The following is an 18,247-nucleotide window of genomic DNA, read 5'->3' as shown; positions in this document are numbered from 1 at the left end:
CCTTAGGCAACATCAATTCCCACATCGACATAGAATCGTCGCTGAAGTTCATCGGACATATGAACGCCGATTTCGTTTCCTGTATGGGAAAACCTTCTGGTAAAATTAGAATTGGTTTCACGATTGCATCCCTTAAAAACAAAAACCATTTGACACATAATTTATTAAACAACACTAAACAGGTTGCTTTTTTTTTTCTTAACGTAATATACACGGTATAGTGAAAATCGTATTACAACAAAAAAAGCGGTGATTTCTCATGTAAAAGTAAGCCGACAATGTAACACGAACATTTTTCGTACACTGCACCACTTTGAATATTCGCGTTAAAAGAATTCTATATTGAAAATAATGAAAAATGATTTTCAACACATGCTCATTGTTTATATACATTTTTCACTTATTTTCACATAAAGAATTGTCACCTTTTCTTTGTTGCATCACGATTTACGATACATTCTGATTGCGCGCTACTCATTTATTCTTAATTACCGTGTAAATATTGGAGTGTCTGGTCCGCACGAATCTAGATAATCAGTGTCTATAAAAGCGGACACCGTTATGTTCACTTCTCCGACTACTAGTGGCCTAAGAATATATTCGTGAACGATACTATCCCGTGGTTTCACGCAGAACGAGGCATTAGGATGCGACAAATGCAGATCAAGTCCTGCTACCTCTTCCAAGTGAATCATTATCTGTGTACATTAATTAGTCAATCAAATGATGAGACAATATCAATTGTTCTTTATTACATGGTAAAAATACTGTACCTGTGGAGTCTATTTGTGCAAAAAGTAGCAGCGATATGATACTCTATACATGTATTTTCATTATTAATTACAGGTACGTACTTACAGGTAAGCTATGTTGCATATGGTTGAAGAGAGACACCTTTAAATGCAATATTTCCCCGCGTTTTACGCTGTATGGTAAACTATAGTCAAGAAAGAACGGTTGAAACGCTGTTATGGCGGTTGGTGGTGCTATTCCAAGACCGTGAGTTGGTGAAATACAAATTGTGTGGCCAATCCAATCGGTGATAGTGTGCGGAAGTGTACGTTCTATCGTTACTTTACCTTCTTTCCTACGAAAATTAATTCAATATGCAGTAGTTATTTGACACCCGACATTACACGTCCAATTTAAGCAGTATTATAGACAGTTATTGTTCGTAATAAATAATTTTAACTATAAAAATTGATATGAAAATGTTCATATGTTGCAATATATATAAAAAAAATAAGGTTCGTCTATTTTTTAGTTTCTATGATACGCAGCACATTTTAAAAAATGACTTAAATCGTACCCAGTAGGTATTAATTCCCATAACCATGTTTCAGGGAAATAAGATCTAAGGGTGGGACTTTTAGATGGAAGATCATCAACTACTCCTGGATCCTTCGCTGCAGCAGCAACTGCGAAATCTGTTACCGATATAGACAAAATTCATCGCACATCACCAAGCCAATTCATTTGTTTGATCAGTACCATTAAGTGTTAAGATTCGTCAGGAATAAAAAAAAAAAAGTAGTACTTGCCAAATTGTTGGGCATGTACATATTGATTAAGTTCAGCGTTGTCAAGCGCTGTATGCTCCTGGAATAACCATGGACAGGGTCGTGTTTCTAGCACCAGATCGCTCATTACAACCACTCCAAAGTTCTACGAGAGACACGGATCAAGTCACCTATAGCATTAAAGGAACAACTCTGAACGTTCATGCAAAAATAATCTTACGCTGAAAGCTTCCGTCGCGTCCACATATTTAACGGACCGATCATAAGTTATCATGCGACTTCTTCGTTTTCGCAGATTCCAAGTGGGTGGAAAGTGCGCGATCTCTTCATTCGTTTCTTCACGTGCCACCGTTCTACATCTACGATCGGAAGCTATTTGGAAGGAATTGGAAGGTTTTGGAAGGAATGTCCTCAGCTCGTCGAATATTTTAGCGGCATTGAGCAAATTCGATCTTGATTTGCTGAGAAAAAGAGTCGATTTGTCTATAGCAGAAATTCCACATAGAGACCAAGGAGCAGCTTCGACGTGATACTGAGTGGTAGAGCCTGGGGTTTGAACGTCGGTGTGCCATGCGGTTTTCACTTTGTTCTCGAAACAATGACCAACCTCAATGGTGTAGGTGGTCGCGACAACCTCACCATCCAATCGAACGTAATAAAGTAATAATTCTGAGATTGGAGCCATGCTTGGTGTAACTTTAACGCTTAATGGGAACCTAATTAAAAAGAAACCTACTATTAATGCAAATACTTAGCTTACTTATTTAAACGAACCACTATGTATATGTATATATAACATTATGATAACGGTACAATATGAATTAGAAAATTTGAATTTGTTAAATTTACCTGTGCACCACGGGTTTGTCGTCAGTTTTATTGGTCAATGGTTCCACAGCACTCAGTATATTCCGAAATTCAGAGTAGTTCAATACCGTGTCTCGACTAGGCTTATGCTTCACATGTCCGTATATTAAGATACTTCCTTTCGAATTGATTGAATAGTGGAAAGAAATGGATTCGTTCGCATTAGGGGGTATCGTGTACATCAGGTTAAAGGAATATTTTTCGCCACACACGATCGGTTGATTTCCTCGTGCTACCACTAAGTAGCTATCCGACGGAGAATACCAAGGAATTATATTAATATAGCTGGAAGGCTGATTCATGGAAACCTAAAAGATATTACTTATGTTTGTACAGAAAGTATTATATGATTTACATTACATTTTTTCGCCAAAGTTAGTATTGTAGGCATATCAGTAAAAAAAATTATTTGAACAAAGAAATAATTAAGAAATAATTAAATTAAGCAATTTTGTTTTATAATTTTTAGTAAAAGTTATTAGAATAAGTCTTACCACTTGTAACGATGATAACCAAAAGAAGAAAAAATACAGTTATTATTACTGTATGTTACCTACCCTCGAAGGTTTTTCTGGTGAGTAATATTTCGGTGGATAATCAACAGCAGTGGCGGCGAAAGTTAACAGAACGGTACTCTTGTGTTGTGGCGGTACAACAAAATCTATGAAACCATCGATGGACGATATGAAGTCGCGACATTCTACTACATTCTTCGACCAGTCGATCTTTCCGCGTGTACTCAGGCAAACTTGAATTTTCTCATTCGGAACAGGTGTATTGTCGTGTCGCAAAACTCGTAACTATCGTATAAAAAATACAAGCTTAATAAATCAAAACAACTGACAAACATGTGAAAGAAAAAATTCACTTTTCCATGATAAGGCAAGCCCAGCATGAAGTACTTTGGCATGTAGTCGTCGAAATTCAAGTTGAAAGCTTCGTGCACCACCCTTGTCAGACTAATCGCACTTTGCATTATACCAGTCCCAGCTTCCGTAAATTCTGCTATCAGAATGATATTGTTCGGATCGACTTTCCAATGCGCTAACCCAAGAAGGGTCTCGGAAAGCACAAATTCAGTACAACCGTCTGGATTATTAAGCTAAAATGTTTAAATTTAAATACTTTTTCATATCGATAATCGACAACGTTGTTGTAGCGAAAAAAAAATAAATAAATAAATGTGCTACCTACTTCCGTCTCGTAACGTATCGCTGGAAAATTAGGCTTTCTCTGCCAGCTAGGTGTCCGCGGCGTTAATTTCAACAGCAGTGTACCTTTCACAGGTTTACCATAGCTATATCTGTAATGTCATTAATTACTTAATTTTTCAGTTCATTCGTATATCCAAAGGGTTATGATGAAAAATACAAAAACGATACTTGACACAGATGTTCCAAGTGACATTTTCTACATCGGCAAGAATATATTCCGGTGAATCGATCGTTATTTGAAATCTTGGCAGAATGTATTTTTCCACTTCGAACGTAGTTTGGTGAATCATTTGAAATTTCATTCTCTGCGACATATCTTTTACACTCTTTTTCTCCACTTTTATTACCCAATCTCCCTGTTCCACACACACACACGCAAATGTCTTTTTACATTTTCTTCAATGTACAATTTTTATGAAATTATAACTTGCCATTTAGAGTGAAACTATTACTTTGCTCCTCTTTGTCGTTATTCACATTGCACCCCCCCCCCCCCCCTCTTTCTATATTTTCTACTGAAATACCCCTGATCTTCCTAATTTAACATTCAGCTCATTTCACCCTAATTTCTTTCCTCTCAATAGCAATAACAATAACGTTTTGAATTTTACCGAGTTCGGTTCTGGAGACAGGGGAAACGTCAATTGTGCCATCCCGTTCTCCGTGCTTACGTTCGTCCACTGTGCCACCCTCACACTCGCTGGATTTTCAATCCACACTTTCGGAATCTACAAACGATACGCACAATTGTCACATGTTAGAAATAACGATTTCAAGGGAACGTTAAATGAAGGTTTTCGATCTGAACCCATCGAAAGTTACTTATGTCGAAACTTTTTGCAATGTTTAATTTAAAGCATTATCGAATCAAGAGGTCCATGATTAAAACAAATAGATAATCTTTCGAATTTAGAAACACGTTTCTATTCTGTTTTGATTTTGTTTTTTTTTTTGTTTTTTACTTTGTTACTTTACTAAAAGGAAATTTCGCTCTTTCTTCCTTTTCTTTTTTTACCACTTCAAATAGAAAGCTTCTCCTTAAACATACGACAGAAAGTTCGAACGAATCACACAACTTCTTACCACTGTCTTCAAAGGTTTCAGATCACGCTTAAGCATAAGAATTCTGATATTAACATCCTGGCCAGGTTTGTAAATGGCTTTATCGGTTTCCACGAAAGTCAACAGAGAACCGGGCTCGATGTCAACGTTCTCCTTCGACTCGACCACATAATCGGGGTACTTGTCGAAATTGATCCTGAGTCGGAGTATTCCGTCTGTGTATTTCGTTATAGGCACAGTTAATTGCAGGCATGTTTCTACACCTGTAAAATAAGCAACACTCACGTTAATACAATAAAAAAATTATTTAAAAAATAAGTCCAGGATGCAATATTAATACTGAGAATGTAATGTAAATGATCTATTACAGTTACTTTTGTATTGGTATGCAACATCTACACAAAAATTTTCCTCTTTACAATAATTATCCGCATTGACATAACTGTATTCACGCAAAAGATGCCCTTAATCGATAAATTGCTGTATCAAGAACACCGTCTAACTATACCTCGATTTAATTTAATTGTTGTTTCTACAGTCGTTCTTGAGAAAAAAATTTCAGAATCAACTTGTTCCGGTTAAATTCATTAATCCCGAGAAGCAAAAAAAAATGTCTATCCAAATATATTAGAATCGAGATAGTTTTAAAATTCTTTTAATAATAATGAAACTAAATTTTGTAATGTGGTACTCATACTAAATTTACTATTAATATCATTGTATCGCTCTGTTGCTGATAAATAATACTATCTTTTTATTAATGCTTATATTATTTAGTATCGATAAATTAACGACTTACTCGCGACTTAATTTAATTATTTATTACTAAGTAATTGACTAAAGTTAATAAAGAGAACAGTGTGAGAGCTATTATCTTTATTATCAGTTAATTACTAATATTCATGAAATGTTCATTCGCGAGATGAACAACCAGCGGGTTACATTGAATATTAACATCGTCTTAGGACTTCTTACGCATCAGGTATATTTATTCGCCGAAGTCGAACCTTGATCAAGCTAAACGGCCATTACGTCGTTGTTCACCCCGTGCATAACAATATAAATGGGTTTCTCATGTATTCCAGTGATTGCTTATTTCCTCTCCACAGAGGGAGTCGGCCAATTCAGTTCCCCCGCAGGAAACGACGACAATTTCAATTTACGATTTGTTTAAAGAGCCCGACTCTAGACGAAAAGACCACACAAGGATGAGGGAGAAGACGAAAAAGAAAAATGATGTAAAAGAACTTGTTCCAAAAACTCGATTGAATCTTTCGTTGTATAGTGTATAATGAAAAATTTCTCGTGTAATCCTCAAAGTAATTCTCAAAACGATCGTGAATCGATATGTTATTCTATTCTTGTTCTTTTTGTAGCGAATTACATTCCTCGCAGCTATTAATTCTTAATTTTGAAAGGTTAAATTTTCTTTCTTCGTACGACGATGATTTATAAGCAATTAGCAATCGTACCCCATACAGAATTCCATTTTGTTTTGAGGATTGTTTTTATTTTTTCATCGTATTTTTCACGGAGTACTCTTTTCATTGCACATACAGTAATTCATGAATTTATTTACCTGTTTTCATAATAGCGCTAGTATGGGTTAACACTTCATCTTTCGGTCCTACCAGTAGTTCAAGTACAACTCTAGCCGGCAGCTCTAAATTGTGCAAAGATAGACACCCGCTCTCAGTTTCACCGATTAACAGCCTTTTCGGGGCCGTAAACATATATCCCCTACAAAACAAAATAAAATCGGTATAAACACACGATACTTTTTCCGAACTCTATTATCCGTCACGTATCATGAAACATTAACAAGTCTGACGACGTAGTGTTACAATCGTTAAGTTTGTACGAATTAAATTGCAGTTATTTAAGATCGTCAACATAGTACTACGTCTTTTACTGTTAATTGTGAATAATTTTTATGTTTTACTTTTTCCTTTAGGATTAATAGAAACATAGATGTCTCTTTGTCTCTTTTTCGTACACTCTATTTACACGATTAATTTTGGTACTTTAACACGAGTGCCGCGTGTACCACTGGGTGGTACATACCGATGGTTTCCGGAGGTAAAATTTTTATTAGGTAAAAAAAGTTACCCTTCAACTGATGTTTAAGCAAAGTATGTACAAAGGAGGATTAAAGTGTCAAGAATTCACCACTATCGCCAGTTACTTACAATTAACACGTTTGCTACTATACGATTCTGTCGAAGCATCGTCCCCTATCCTTCGTATTATTTTTATTAAATTTTTCATATCTATCTATATTTTTATCAATTTTACATAATACGATGCATGTTTGCACACGTAATATGCATTTTGTATAATGTATCACATATAGGTAATACCGTACTGACATGAGAATTGGCGCGTCGCACAAATGTAACGCAGTAGCGAACGTGTTAAAAACAGCATCTTTGAATCAGAAATTTATTAGCACCCAATATATCTGTTAAAAACTTTTCTTCGTCGATAATCTGATTCTTATCGTCAAAGAATTTGTTCGGTTGCAACAATTACCGCTTGATGGTCGAAACGGCATCGCAGCAATGTAAAAATGACACTGAACAAACAAACAGCGCAAAAAACATCAATTTGTTCATCGTGTATATTCCGGATAATCACACTATACCTAACATTTATTTTTGATAAACTATATTCGCGAACATGCTTGATGAGTAGTTTGAAACTTGATTTGCCTGTCGATTGAATGGTGAACGTTGTATTCTGTGCAATAAAGACGTGAAAAATATTTAAAGACGTCCCGATATACACAACTGTAAGCTATGCGCAGACTGGAAGCACAATATTCGTTCGGCCTATCTTATTGGCCCCCTGTAATCTGTAGAGAGAGGGGTTAGACATTACACATGCAGAAACGTCGTCTGTGGTGATAGGTATAGACTATTCTGTATATACCAATACAGTAGACTCCCTCTTATCCGGTTCCGCTTTAACCGACCAGTGGTTTCCATAGAAATAGATTGTGATTTTTCTATAGCAATAATGGACTTCGACATAAGACCATCGACAACCGTTGCACATCAAAGTCATCGTCAGCCACATCGAAGCTCATTATTGATTTCTTTATATAAATAATCGTTCAATAAACATTTCTTTATTTTTTATTGAATTTACTACCTACAAGTGATATCGTCGGATTAACCGGCTATTCGTTTATCTGGCCAGAGACCTGGTTCAATATGGGCCGGTTAAGAGGGTTTACTGTACTTCGATGATACGTAGAATTTAGACATCGTTGCAACGCATCGAGGCAGCGATACCAATTTTCCGGCTTCAGTGCGTTTACCTTTGACAGCATAGAGATAAGGATTCGGTTAACTCTTTTAACTTGTCCATTACCTCTTGGAGTACCTGTTGCGATCAAAACGTGTTCAATGCGTTGCTCGCTGCGGTAGTTTTTAAATGCATTCGACGTGAATTCAGTGCCTTGGTCGCTAATGATACGGCGCGGGTTTCCAAATATCACTGCTTGCCCTAGAAATTCGACCCGCGATTTTAAGATTGCGCTGTTCCAACTAATAAGAAGACCGTATTCAGAAGCTAACTTTAACGCGCGCGATAATCGCTCGATTCCACAGTCCACTGTTAACGAAGGTATTATTAGATCATCCATGTAAGCCAGGACAATATTGTCTTTTAATAATTTACGGAAAATTTCGTTAATAAATTTTTGAAATACACTGAGTGAATTACATAACCCGAACGGAGCCCTCAAAAATTCATAATGACCGCCTGTGATGGTAAACGCAGTATACTTCCTACTATCTTTTTTTATGGGAACATGGAAAAATCCATTTTTTGCTTAATCCAATAGCTTATTACAAACGTCGTGCCCTTTGAAAAACGGGATCGTCATCCTTGACTACGATTGACATTTTAATCTTGCACTCGCGAGTTTTAATCGATTTGTATGACTCTTGGGACTTTTGAACATTGTTCCGCTCCTGCACGTATGTACTGCAGTTTATTCGAAAGTCGAATGAATGCTGACAAGTGTGCGTTACGCGTTAGTGATATAGAGAACACTGCATTAATTGTTCGCATAAATTTTCATGTAATGTGTTATGAAATGATTCAGATTAATCCTGAACAGCAGAAAGTTTCAACACATATAAACACATACAAGCATAGTATTTTTTAAATGTACCATTCATAAAAAAGGTTAAACCACTTGTCAAACTGTCAAAACAACAATAGTGTATGAACTCTCAAAAGCATAAAAATGTCCTTTTTACGTGGTTCAGCTAATTTTGTTTGGTGCACCACTAGTGTTCTTGGTAAAGGAGCAACTGGTGCAGTTTTTCAAGGGGTGAATAAAAACAATGGAGAACCTGTCGCGGTTAAGACGTTCAATCAGCTGAGTCATATGCGCCCACATGATGTGCAAATGCGAGAATTTGAAGTCCTTAAAAAAGTAAATCATGAGAATATTGTTCAACTATTAGCAATTGAAGAGGAGCAAGATGGTCGTGGCACAGTGATTGTTATGGAACTTTGTACAGGGGGCAGTCTTTTTAATATTTTAGACGATCCAGAAAATACTTATGGGCTAGCAGAAAGCGAATTTTTGTTTGTCTTGGAACATTTAACTGCTGGAATGAAACATTTACGTGACAATAATTTAGTACATAGAGATTTAAAACCTGGTAGAATATTATATAATTTAAAAGTGTAAATGTAAACAAAGTGTTAACTTTGAAAAATACATATTTGATATGCTTTTTTATAAAATAATAAATCATTGTTTCTCTTGTAGGTAACATAATGAAATTTATTGCTGACGATGGTAGCACAATTTATAAACTTACTGATTTTGGTGCTGCCAGAGAATTACAAGAAGATCAACAATTTGTATCTTTATATGGTACAGAAGAATACTTACATCCAGATATATATGAACGTGCAGTTTTACGTAAACCTGTTGGCAAAACATTTGGAGCAACTGTAGACCTATGGTCTATAGGTGTAACTCTGTATCACGTAGCTACAGGAAACTTACCATTTAGACCATTTGGTGGTCGTAGAAATAAAGAAACAATGTTTTATATTATATCAAAAAAAGCCTCTGGTGTTATATCAGGTATACAAACTTCAGAAAATGGACCAATAGAATGGAATAGAGAATTGCCACAAAATTGTCAGTTGAGTGTTGGTTTAAAAAAAATTGTAACTCCATTATTAGCTGGCTTACTAGAAGTTGATCCTCAGAAAATATGGAGTTTTGAACGGTTTTTCTCTGAAGTTACAGATACTCTTTGCAGAAAACGTGTATATATATTTAACATACATAAAGGTAGTCTAGTAAAAGTTTTCTTGCATCCTGAAGAAAAATTGACAGCACTTCAAGTACACATACAAGATCAAACTGATATTGTACCACATGCACAGATACTTCTTTTTGGAGATACATTTTTAACAAACATTGTAGAAGAATCTACTCCTGGGAAAAGTTACCCAAATACATCTGAAAGCAAGCCACTAATGCTATTTTCTAAAGAAAACAATAATGTTAATTTGCCTGTGGATGCAGAATTACCTAAATTTCCAGTATTTGCAAACTTAGTGTCTGTAGAAAATGATGCTAGTCAAGCAAAAGTAGCTTGTTCAGTTGGCTATGTCTGTAAAAGAAGAATTGACAAACTAGTATTATGTAGTAAATTATCACAGGATGCAATAGAGGCTTTTAGTGGTCTTGTCTCTGCAGAACTCACAAGATTATTAGAAAAATGTCAACATTCTAAAGAGTTTACGAAAGCTATAGAAGATACAGCTATAGCAGTAGAAAGAAGTGAAAATCTTGCTTGGAAAGTTTCTAGAAAGCTTGGAAATCAAAATACCTTAGAAGTAAAAAATTGGAAAAAGGAGTTGGACTCAAAAAGTAAAGAGCTTTTAACTGAATTAGCTCCTGCAGTAATGCAGCTTCACCAGAGGTAATAAATTTTATTGCCATCTTATTCAATTTACTTAAATAAAAATATTTACATTATTTTGAATGTAGATATGTAAAAGAAGGCAGTTTACGAGGTGAATGGGATAACATTATTCGTGGATTATGGTGTCCATGGGTTAATAAAGCAAGTCAAAAGGCAACAACGTTAGTTGATCGCTTGCGAGATGGTTGGCAACATTTATTAAGGGACCGAGCTACCCGTAGTCTTACATATAATGATGAGCAGTTTCATGTTCTAGAACGAATAAAGGTATGTACTCAATACAAACAAATACAGCATAACAAAGTTAACATAACGTTTTTAATTTTTCTCCATTTATTCTTAGGTTACCGAAACAGGTCAAAGAATAAAAACTCTTCTTGAAACATTTTGTATACCCTCTATGATAAGTCGATCTGAATGTGTTGCTGATTGGTACAAAATGGCACAAACGGTCTTCCTACAAACTCAAATTTTAGATAAAGATGTAGATATATATGAACACATATTAGAAACATTTTCATATCGTTTATCTCAAGAAAGCAAGGAACGTTACGAAAACTTTTTACATTTAATAGACAGACTTCCAAGGAAGTTAAAGACGGTGGAGAAAACTAATTTGCCCGCTCAAGAAAATACAAAAATATGGAAAGATATTTGTGTAATGCACGAACAAATTGCAATGATTGTGGATAGGAATGGTTTACTTATAGACCAACTTGACCGTTTATCAACACTTGATAATCTTGAAGATACAGATGATTCTGAGTATACATCACTTTAGTAATACTCATAATATGTATTATTTTCTTAACAAAAATAAGACTGACAATGTATACAGTAAATATAGAAAGTAAATAATGTAAAATTTTCCTTATGAACTTTAGTAATGTTCTTTAGTAATATATATATTTAATGCCATTTTGAGATCGCAATTTTTCGTATGTTGTATTTAAATTAAAAAAAATGTATCTAATAAGACAATCTTATATGTAAAGAATATGTCTTTCTTCTGTTCTGTAAAGAAAGTATTATGAATAGCGATATATTTAATGTATTGACTCTTTGTATGTTAAATATGATGAAAAAATCATTTATTTTACGTGTGAAATTTGGCAATAATTTTATTTATCATATGTAGTCTTGTAATATTTATAATAAACAACACAATAAATGCGCAGGTTTCTTTTTGGAAGTACGTTCGTGTGGTAAAAAGTTTAGAACTGTATATATAAATTTACTTTTACATAAATTAGTATTTATACTTATCCAAAAATTTAAAATAATAAATATTTTATTTACATATCCATATGATTTGTATTTTTTTCTATTATACTTGTTAATCGCTGGTTCCTTTTTTGTTCTTTATGCCGTTCTTGAATGGTATGGAAATGTTTCAATAATTCAGGGAAATCAAACGTATCTTTAAAAGGTTTTGGATTTGATACTGTTTTTGGTATCGACTTTGTTGTTGGTGGAACAGCTGCTAAACGTCTTTGTAAAGTTGCATATGCTTCACTTTGAGGAAGAATCATGAGCAAACCGTAAAGCGCGTACACTAACGCATCATTTTCTTCTCTTTCTAGGAGTTGTAATCTCAAATCTGAAATGCATTATGTTTTTGTAAATAGGACTTTAGATTAGTAATAATTTAAAACACTTACAGGTAAATATTGGAGATTCAATTAATTGTACCAATTTGTCTATTTCTATGAGGAACTCTACAGTAACTTCTATATTTTCACTATATTTGTTTTGAGTTAAGTAATATTATAGCATCAAAAATTAATGTTAATAGGAATAATTGTATATGACAATAAAGGATACAATGATCGAATAATGTTACAAGCATGTCCATAATGTTGTGATAAAAGGCATAGTGCTACAGTTGCAACAGGATTGTGACACCAGGATACATATAAACATTTGAATAATTCGCAACTTTCCTGTAATAATACACAATTTAATATAATTACTAAACATAAAAGGAATATATAAATACTCACTAAAGAATCTAAATCTTTAAGTTTATTTCGCAAATCAAATAACTCTGAACTTGTTAAAAGTATGACATTTAAAGTTTGTATCATTTTACATGCAAAACTTAAATTTGGTTCTTCCAACAATATTTTTGCTAATGTCTTATAAATGTCTTCAGCACTCAATAAAACACATAATTCTCTAATAATAAAAGCTCCTCTTTCCTCTAGTAAATTTCTGTCAGTAGAAAATAGTTTTAATAAATTTACAATAAATTTTGTGAAATATTTATTTTGCATTTCTGCATTTGAATCTGTAGTAGCTGCTTCAGGTGATTTTGAACTAATTATTTCAGCCATTACAACTAATGTTTGTTGTACCACTTCATTTGAATTATCACTTAAAGACTTCATTAGAATTGGGAACAAATTTTCAATATGATTAAACATTTTATGTGGAATGTTTGTGAATAAGTGATGAATCCACTTCAAAACAGCAACTTTTGTTTGGACTGACATATACATTAAGTGCTTTGTTAACACTTCAACAACACTAGATAAATCTAAGAGTTCAGCTAAGGAACAATTTTGACTAGAATCTAAAAAAAATTAGTTTTTCATTATTATTTTTTCAGAGAATTCTAGAAATTTTTAAGACTTTAAAAAGAGATAATTTTACCCTTCTGAGTTTGAACATCAAATTCACCAACATTATTTACAAGCTGTGTATTTTCCATAGTTATCAATTTCATCAAGTTTAAATTCACTTGTGTTGCAGTTTCCTTAATACTTTTTCTAGAATCTCCATCATATGCTAAGCAGGGCAATACTGCTAGAAGAATTCCAGACATATAAGGAAGCATAAGAGGACCTGATAAATGTACAAATTCCTTGATCCATGTAATTGCTGTTAATTGTAATAATTCATCTGTACTTTGTGCATGTGTAATTAAGATATTTATCATTCCTGGAAAATCTACTCTTGCAGGATTAGACTTTATACTTCTTAAAAATTCACCAAGAGCTGTGTCTGTAACTTTCTTAATTTCTGGTGTGTGATCTTCTAATATTCTAAATAAACCATCAAGAATTTCAGGTAAAAATATGATAAAATCCATGTTAGGAACAGCATCTAAGACAGATACCCATGCTATTACAAATTGCCTACCAAATGGATTTTTGGTATAAATGCGTTCTCGTAATAAAGGCATGAATCCAACTAAATCAAACAAACCACTCTCTGTTACAATATCCTGGAAAAGTACTTAAAATAAATATCTTCATACTATATTATATACTATTTTTTTTATATTTTAAGAACTTTAATTACCTTCATAAGCCTGTCAAGCAACTCAGTAGCATTTTTTACATTTTGTTCTGAATCACATGCTAATTTACTAAGTGCTGCAAAAATATCTGTAAACTGTGGTAATACAGCACCCCTTGCTACTTTTACTACATTATATAAACTTTCACAAGCATAATATCTTACACGCAAATCTGAATCACAAAAACAAGCTAGAATAGGATGAATTAAGTCTTCTACATATTGACCAGTATCTTTTCCCAGTCCTACTGCTATTGCTGCTAAACCTATCAAACCACCTTTTCGTGTGTGTGGATTCTGTGAAGTAGCAAGATCTTGACCTAATACTTTTAATAATCGTTTGATTTGAACAGTATTATTGTGTGCAGCAAATTCTTTTACCATTCTGAAATAAAATGTAAATAGTACATAATAGTAATAGAAAATATTACAAATACACATAAGCAGTAAACAAAATATATAACCTTACTTTTCTACTTCCAATGCAGCTGCTTTTCGTTTCTCATAAAGTTTGTCGTTAAGAGAACGTACACAAGCAGAACTAAGCGGCGCATAATCTCTTTCCGACATCATCTTTTAATGTCACGTTTTAAATTACAAAATGATACATCAAAACTATTTAAAAAGTGACAGCTGATGCCGTATTGTCTCGACCTCAATTATCACCTGATGCCATCACCTTTAGCGCATGCGTATTATGTTTAATACTCATCACTTTGTCATATACGTGTGACGTACTTTTGATATGTGAAATATTTATGCGTGGCACATGTCAATTAATTTTATGTTTTAGTGTATATTTTTATTGATTCATATCAAGGAAAAACTAATATTCATATATTTACTTCTATTAATATCTAATTTCTCATTCAGTATATGCTTCTATTATAATTACAAAAATATTTATCATTATTATACTATCTATTTCAAATATTTCTTTATTGTACTTTTTATGTAAAAATGTATCTAAAACTATATACAAAATAGTTTAATTAACTTGATTTTGTTAGTGATTTATTGTATTTTCTTTTAATAATAACTATAATAAATATAAAATGAACAATTTACTTTGGAAGATATAAATCGTTGTAACTATTCGAAAATTTTGAACACAAATTATTAAAATCATTTCGATCTTTTAAAATAAAATTAATATGGGATTTATAAGTAGGGTGAAACTATAAGTAGTAAAATATAATCATTTATAATTACATTCTCTATATCATTCAGTATAAATTTTTAAGATATACCATAAACTATGGGGGAAAATATTAAGTATTAAATTTCGTAGGTACTTTTTGTTAATATCACAATTTTCGTGATATAAACATGCAGCTATACATTGTTCCACTTGTTAAGAACTTTTAAATATCTTTCATTAATTCATCTTCTCGCAAGAAAAAATTCGATGATTTCATACGTATAATAATTTATACATTATGCTATACATTCATTATTTCGCAGCGTTCGAAAATAGTTTTTTATCACTTTTAAAAAGGCAAAGTTATAAGGCTCCGAATTTTAGAATTCGGACAATACAGAGCTTATAATAATTTTTTAATTAAATTTTATACGTGTTTAACCTACTTCCTATTTTATTCTTTTAATTTATCCACTGCCTTGAGTATCAAAAACGTCTGTTTGAAGTAATAACAATGGCAGTGAAAATATTAAATTTAACAATAGTAACACATTTTTAAAATGTTAAGTTCATATGGACGGAAATTGCTTTCCCACGTAGTATTTTGTATAGTTGTGACAAAAATTGCTTGTATAAACCTATCAATAAGAATTCCAACAAAGAAGTTTAATGTACAACTGCCTCAAACAAATAACATTAAATTCAGTAACGGACTACCTACACTACCGCTCAAAAATATCTGAACACTTACTTGTTTTTGACAGAATGTAATTTAAACTAGGAATAAAAGTATTTACAATAATTTTATCATTTGTTATTTTTACTGTTATATACAGTAAAGTATCATGATACAGTAAAATTAATTTTTATGTACAAATTATTTAACTAAAATGCAATAACTAAATTTGTATCCGTAAAAGCAAAACCTAACGGAAGTATTTTATGTTCGAATATGTGTTCAAAACAAGAACTTTTGGTAGGACAATTAACGAAATTGCTCTAAGAAAGAAAATTCCAAAGTTGATGGTGTATAATATTATTAAGAAATACGCAAGTGTTGAAGGTTGTTGATCAAAAAAGAGATCGGGACGACCAAAAAAGCCACTGAATCAGAAAATCACTATACAGAAAATATCAGCGAACACAATAGACGTCTTACTGCACGAAAAATCACTATCGAAATTAATAAAACTAAAGAAAATCCTGTTAGCGTGGCTACAGTAAAACGGCGCTTCCTTAAAGTCGGCCTCCGTGGATGTGTAGCTGTAAAAAAACCACTTTTAAAACCCATAAACAAAACAAAGAGACTCAATTGGGCAAGGGAAACATAAAAATTGGACTATAACAAACTGGGAAAATGTGTTATGGACAGATGAATCGAAGTTTGATATTTTTGAAAGCAAAAGGCATCAGTTTGTTCGAAGAAAGCAGAGTGAAAAATTAATAAACGATTGTGTGGTGCCTACAGTAAAACATGAAGGTGGTTCTGTTATTGTGTGGGGTTGCTTTGGTACAAATATGGTGAAGGATTGAGTGAAAATAGACGGAATTCTTCGCAAAGAACATTTAAATATTTTGAGAGAACACGCCGTGCCTTCTGGAGAAAGAAACATACAGGACACAATTTTATTTTTATGTAGGATAATGATCCTAAGTACACCGTTAAATTGTGTAGAAACTATTTAAAAACCTTAGCGAATGAAAATGTATTAAAAATAATGAAGTAGCCCCCCGAATCACCCGACTTGAACCCCAGCGAGAAATATTTAGAAGAAACGTGGAAGGAAATTAGTTTAGAGACAGTTCAAAAACTGATAGGAAGGTTACCGCGATTAATTCAAGCAATAATATCTAACCGCGATGAACTCGTCAAAATACGTATTTAATTTTATTATAGTATTGGTAAGTTTTTAAATAAGTAATTATTAAATTGAAACTCGTTTATTCTATAAGAAATTGATAAAGACTGATTTTAGTTACTATTTTAGACATTTAAGTAACATTTATGTGCTATTATCACACATCTTACAAGTGTCCGGATACTTTTGAGCGGTAGTGAATGTAATAGTTCAATGAGTTTGTTTCACTTCTAACAACTGAGGATAGTTTTCAACTATGTTCAGTAAGATTCCATCGATGTATGCCCTTAATTGTGTATTAACCTCTTGTTGCTCCTTTAAAGCTTGTTTCATCTGCAATAATTTAAAACTATAATATAGGAATTGATATCATTAAATTTGAAACTTATGTATATTTGGAATTTGATACATACTTCAGATATACTACAAGGTTCACCACTTTCTCCAGGAATCTGACCGTCCATCTACAGTAAACCCAAATAGGAAAGAGAAGGTAAAATACAAAATGATATTCGTAGTTTAAGAATCACATTTGCTATACAAGTAATGAGCATAACATACTTGATCTTGATTCATGCCAGCTAATAATTCTACAGCAAGACTAGGTCCTTTTTCAGTAACATTATTACAAGGATTTAACATTAAAAGTTCACGGCCTGCCTGCAGAGCCGCTGCAGCTTGTAATTCATCCCTTGATTCCTCTAAACCTTATGAAAAAAAACGCCAATTTTTTTACATTATTAGCACAAATTATCATAATTTTTTGTATTACAAATTATAAACGTACTTTTATTATGAGCCCGAAGTTGTGCCACTTGTTGCATTAATTCTTCTATCCTTTGCTGATCCTCGACTCTCATAGAAAGTTCTTCTCTGGCAGCTTCAAGTTGATAGTGAGTTTCATTAGCCCGACTGATTGCTTGACGCTCACCTTCGCGTACAGTCTCTACCTCCCTTCTAGCCTCTTCAAGGTCATTTTCTAACCGACTTTTTTCTGCTCTAACTTTTTCTAGCTGTTCACGTAACCTTCCAATTTCGTCTCTTAAATTAGTTCCTTCTACTTCTATCGCTTGCAATTTGATGGCATAATTTTCTAGTTGTAACTGTCTTTCACGTTCCAAACGGCTCACCCATTCTCTATGTCTTCGTTGCTCCGCCTAATACACAATTACAATATTTCATAAATTTTATAGGTAGTAATTTTTGAAAGAAATATTATTGATTTTGTAGTAAGTATTTGAGTAAAGTCACCTGAAGCCTTTCTTCAGTTCTAGCTTCAGCATCTTTGGCAGCTTCTTCTAACATTAGTATT

The 18,247-nt window shown here is 33.1% G+C and overlaps 4 protein-coding genes across 4 annotated transcripts in view; 1 reads left to right on the top strand and 3 right to left on the bottom strand.

Annotated features, from left to right (window-relative positions):
• The window catches only part of LOC108577044 (murinoglobulin-1-like), an 11,351-nt gene extending 3,979 nt beyond the window's left edge, over nucleotides 1–7,372 (bottom strand). Inside the window, exons 1-15 of the mRNA XM_017940132.1 lie at nucleotides 7,196–7,372; nucleotides 6,243–6,403; nucleotides 4,685–4,926; nucleotides 4,213–4,329; nucleotides 3,770–3,957; nucleotides 3,582–3,690; nucleotides 3,256–3,489; nucleotides 2,945–3,187; nucleotides 2,370–2,695; nucleotides 1,741–2,236; nucleotides 1,542–1,665; nucleotides 1,310–1,427; nucleotides 859–1,087; nucleotides 493–698; nucleotides 1–131 (exon numbers count right to left, since the gene is read on the bottom strand). Of these exons, the coding sequence (XP_017795621.1) occupies nucleotides 1–131; nucleotides 493–698; nucleotides 859–1,087; nucleotides 1,310–1,427; nucleotides 1,542–1,665; nucleotides 1,741–2,236; nucleotides 2,370–2,695; nucleotides 2,945–3,187; nucleotides 3,256–3,489; nucleotides 3,582–3,690; nucleotides 3,770–3,957; nucleotides 4,213–4,329; nucleotides 4,685–4,926; nucleotides 6,243–6,403; nucleotides 7,196–7,278 (3,007 nt within the window). The 5' untranslated portion in view covers nucleotides 7,279–7,372. The remainder of the gene's footprint in view (nucleotides 132–492; nucleotides 699–858; nucleotides 1,088–1,309; nucleotides 1,428–1,541; nucleotides 1,666–1,740; nucleotides 2,237–2,369; nucleotides 2,696–2,944; nucleotides 3,188–3,255; nucleotides 3,490–3,581; nucleotides 3,691–3,769; nucleotides 3,958–4,212; nucleotides 4,330–4,684; nucleotides 4,927–6,242; nucleotides 6,404–7,195) is intronic.
• Nucleotides 7,373–8,715: 1,343 nt separating this feature from the next.
• Nucleotides 8,716–11,413, top strand: LOC108577048 (inhibitor of nuclear factor kappa-B kinase subunit epsilon). The gene is made up of 4 exons (XM_017940135.1): nucleotides 8,716–9,345; nucleotides 9,456–10,629; nucleotides 10,698–10,899; nucleotides 10,976–11,413. The coding sequence occupies exons 1-4, from the start codon at nucleotides 8,922–8,924 to the stop codon at nucleotides 11,411–11,413; spliced, it is 2,238 nt and encodes a 745-aa protein (XP_017795624.1). The 5' UTR covers nucleotides 8,716–8,921.
• Nucleotides 11,414–11,927: 514 nt separating this feature from the next.
• On the bottom strand, nucleotides 11,928–14,595 carry LOC108577071 (protein VAC14 homolog). Its single transcript, XM_017940169.1, has 7 exons — nucleotides 14,405–14,595; nucleotides 13,939–14,320; nucleotides 13,288–13,861; nucleotides 12,636–13,207; nucleotides 12,457–12,575; nucleotides 12,294–12,373; nucleotides 11,928–12,232 (listed from the first exon to the last, which is right to left on the bottom strand). Exons 1-7 carry the CDS (start codon nucleotides 14,506–14,508, stop codon nucleotides 11,928–11,930), a joined length of 2,136 nt encoding a protein of 711 aa, XP_017795658.1. The 5' UTR covers nucleotides 14,509–14,595.
• A 2,519-nt stretch (nucleotides 14,596–17,114) lies between these two features.
• The window catches only part of LOC108577043, an 11,484-nt gene continuing 10,351 nt past the window's right edge, over nucleotides 17,115–18,247 (bottom strand). The window contains exons 6-10 of the mRNA XM_017940131.1: nucleotides 18,187–18,243; nucleotides 17,723–18,092; nucleotides 17,497–17,642; nucleotides 17,349–17,399; nucleotides 17,115–17,268 (exon numbers count right to left, since the gene is read on the bottom strand). Of these exons, the coding sequence (XP_017795620.1) occupies nucleotides 17,146–17,268; nucleotides 17,349–17,399; nucleotides 17,497–17,642; nucleotides 17,723–18,092; nucleotides 18,187–18,243 (747 nt within the window). The 3' untranslated portion in view covers nucleotides 17,115–17,145. The remainder of the gene's footprint in view (nucleotides 17,269–17,348; nucleotides 17,400–17,496; nucleotides 17,643–17,722; nucleotides 18,093–18,186; nucleotides 18,244–18,247) is intronic.

Source organism: Habropoda laboriosa, unplaced genomic scaffold (genome assembly GCF_001263275.1).
Source record: "Habropoda laboriosa isolate 0110345459 unplaced genomic scaffold, ASM126327v1 scaffold486, whole genome shotgun sequence".
Classification (NCBI taxonomy): Eukaryota; Metazoa; Arthropoda; class Insecta; order Hymenoptera; family Apidae; genus Habropoda; species Habropoda laboriosa.
The sequence above is the reverse complement of the archived record's forward strand: the minus strand, read 5'-3'. Positions and strand labels throughout refer to the sequence as shown.

Bases quoted from the DNA above. Each gene is read 5' to 3' on its own strand.
- LOC108577048 (XM_017940135.1), top strand. From the start codon at position 8,922: ATGTCCTTTTTACGTGGTTCAGCTAATTTTGTTTGGTGCACCACTAGT. The intron at 10,630-10,697 runs GTAATAAATTTT...TTTTGAATGTAG, and splicing joins GTAATGCAGCTTCACCAGAG to ATATGTAAAAGAAGGCAGTT. The intron at 10,900-10,975 runs GTATGTACTCAA...ATTTATTCTTAG, and splicing joins ATGTTCTAGAACGAATAAAG to GTTACCGAAACAGGTCAAAG.
- LOC108577071 (XM_017940169.1), bottom strand. From the start codon at position 14,508: ATGATGTCGGAAAGAGATTATGCGCCGCTTAGTTCTGCTTGTGTACGT. The intron at 12,374-12,456 runs GTATCCTTTATT...AAACAAATATAG, and splicing joins TGTAACATTATTCGATCATT to TGAAAATATAGAAGTTACTG. The intron at 12,233-12,293 runs GTAAGTGTTTTA...AATGCATTTCAG, and splicing joins TGAATCTCCAATATTTACCT to ATTTGAGATTACAACTCCTA.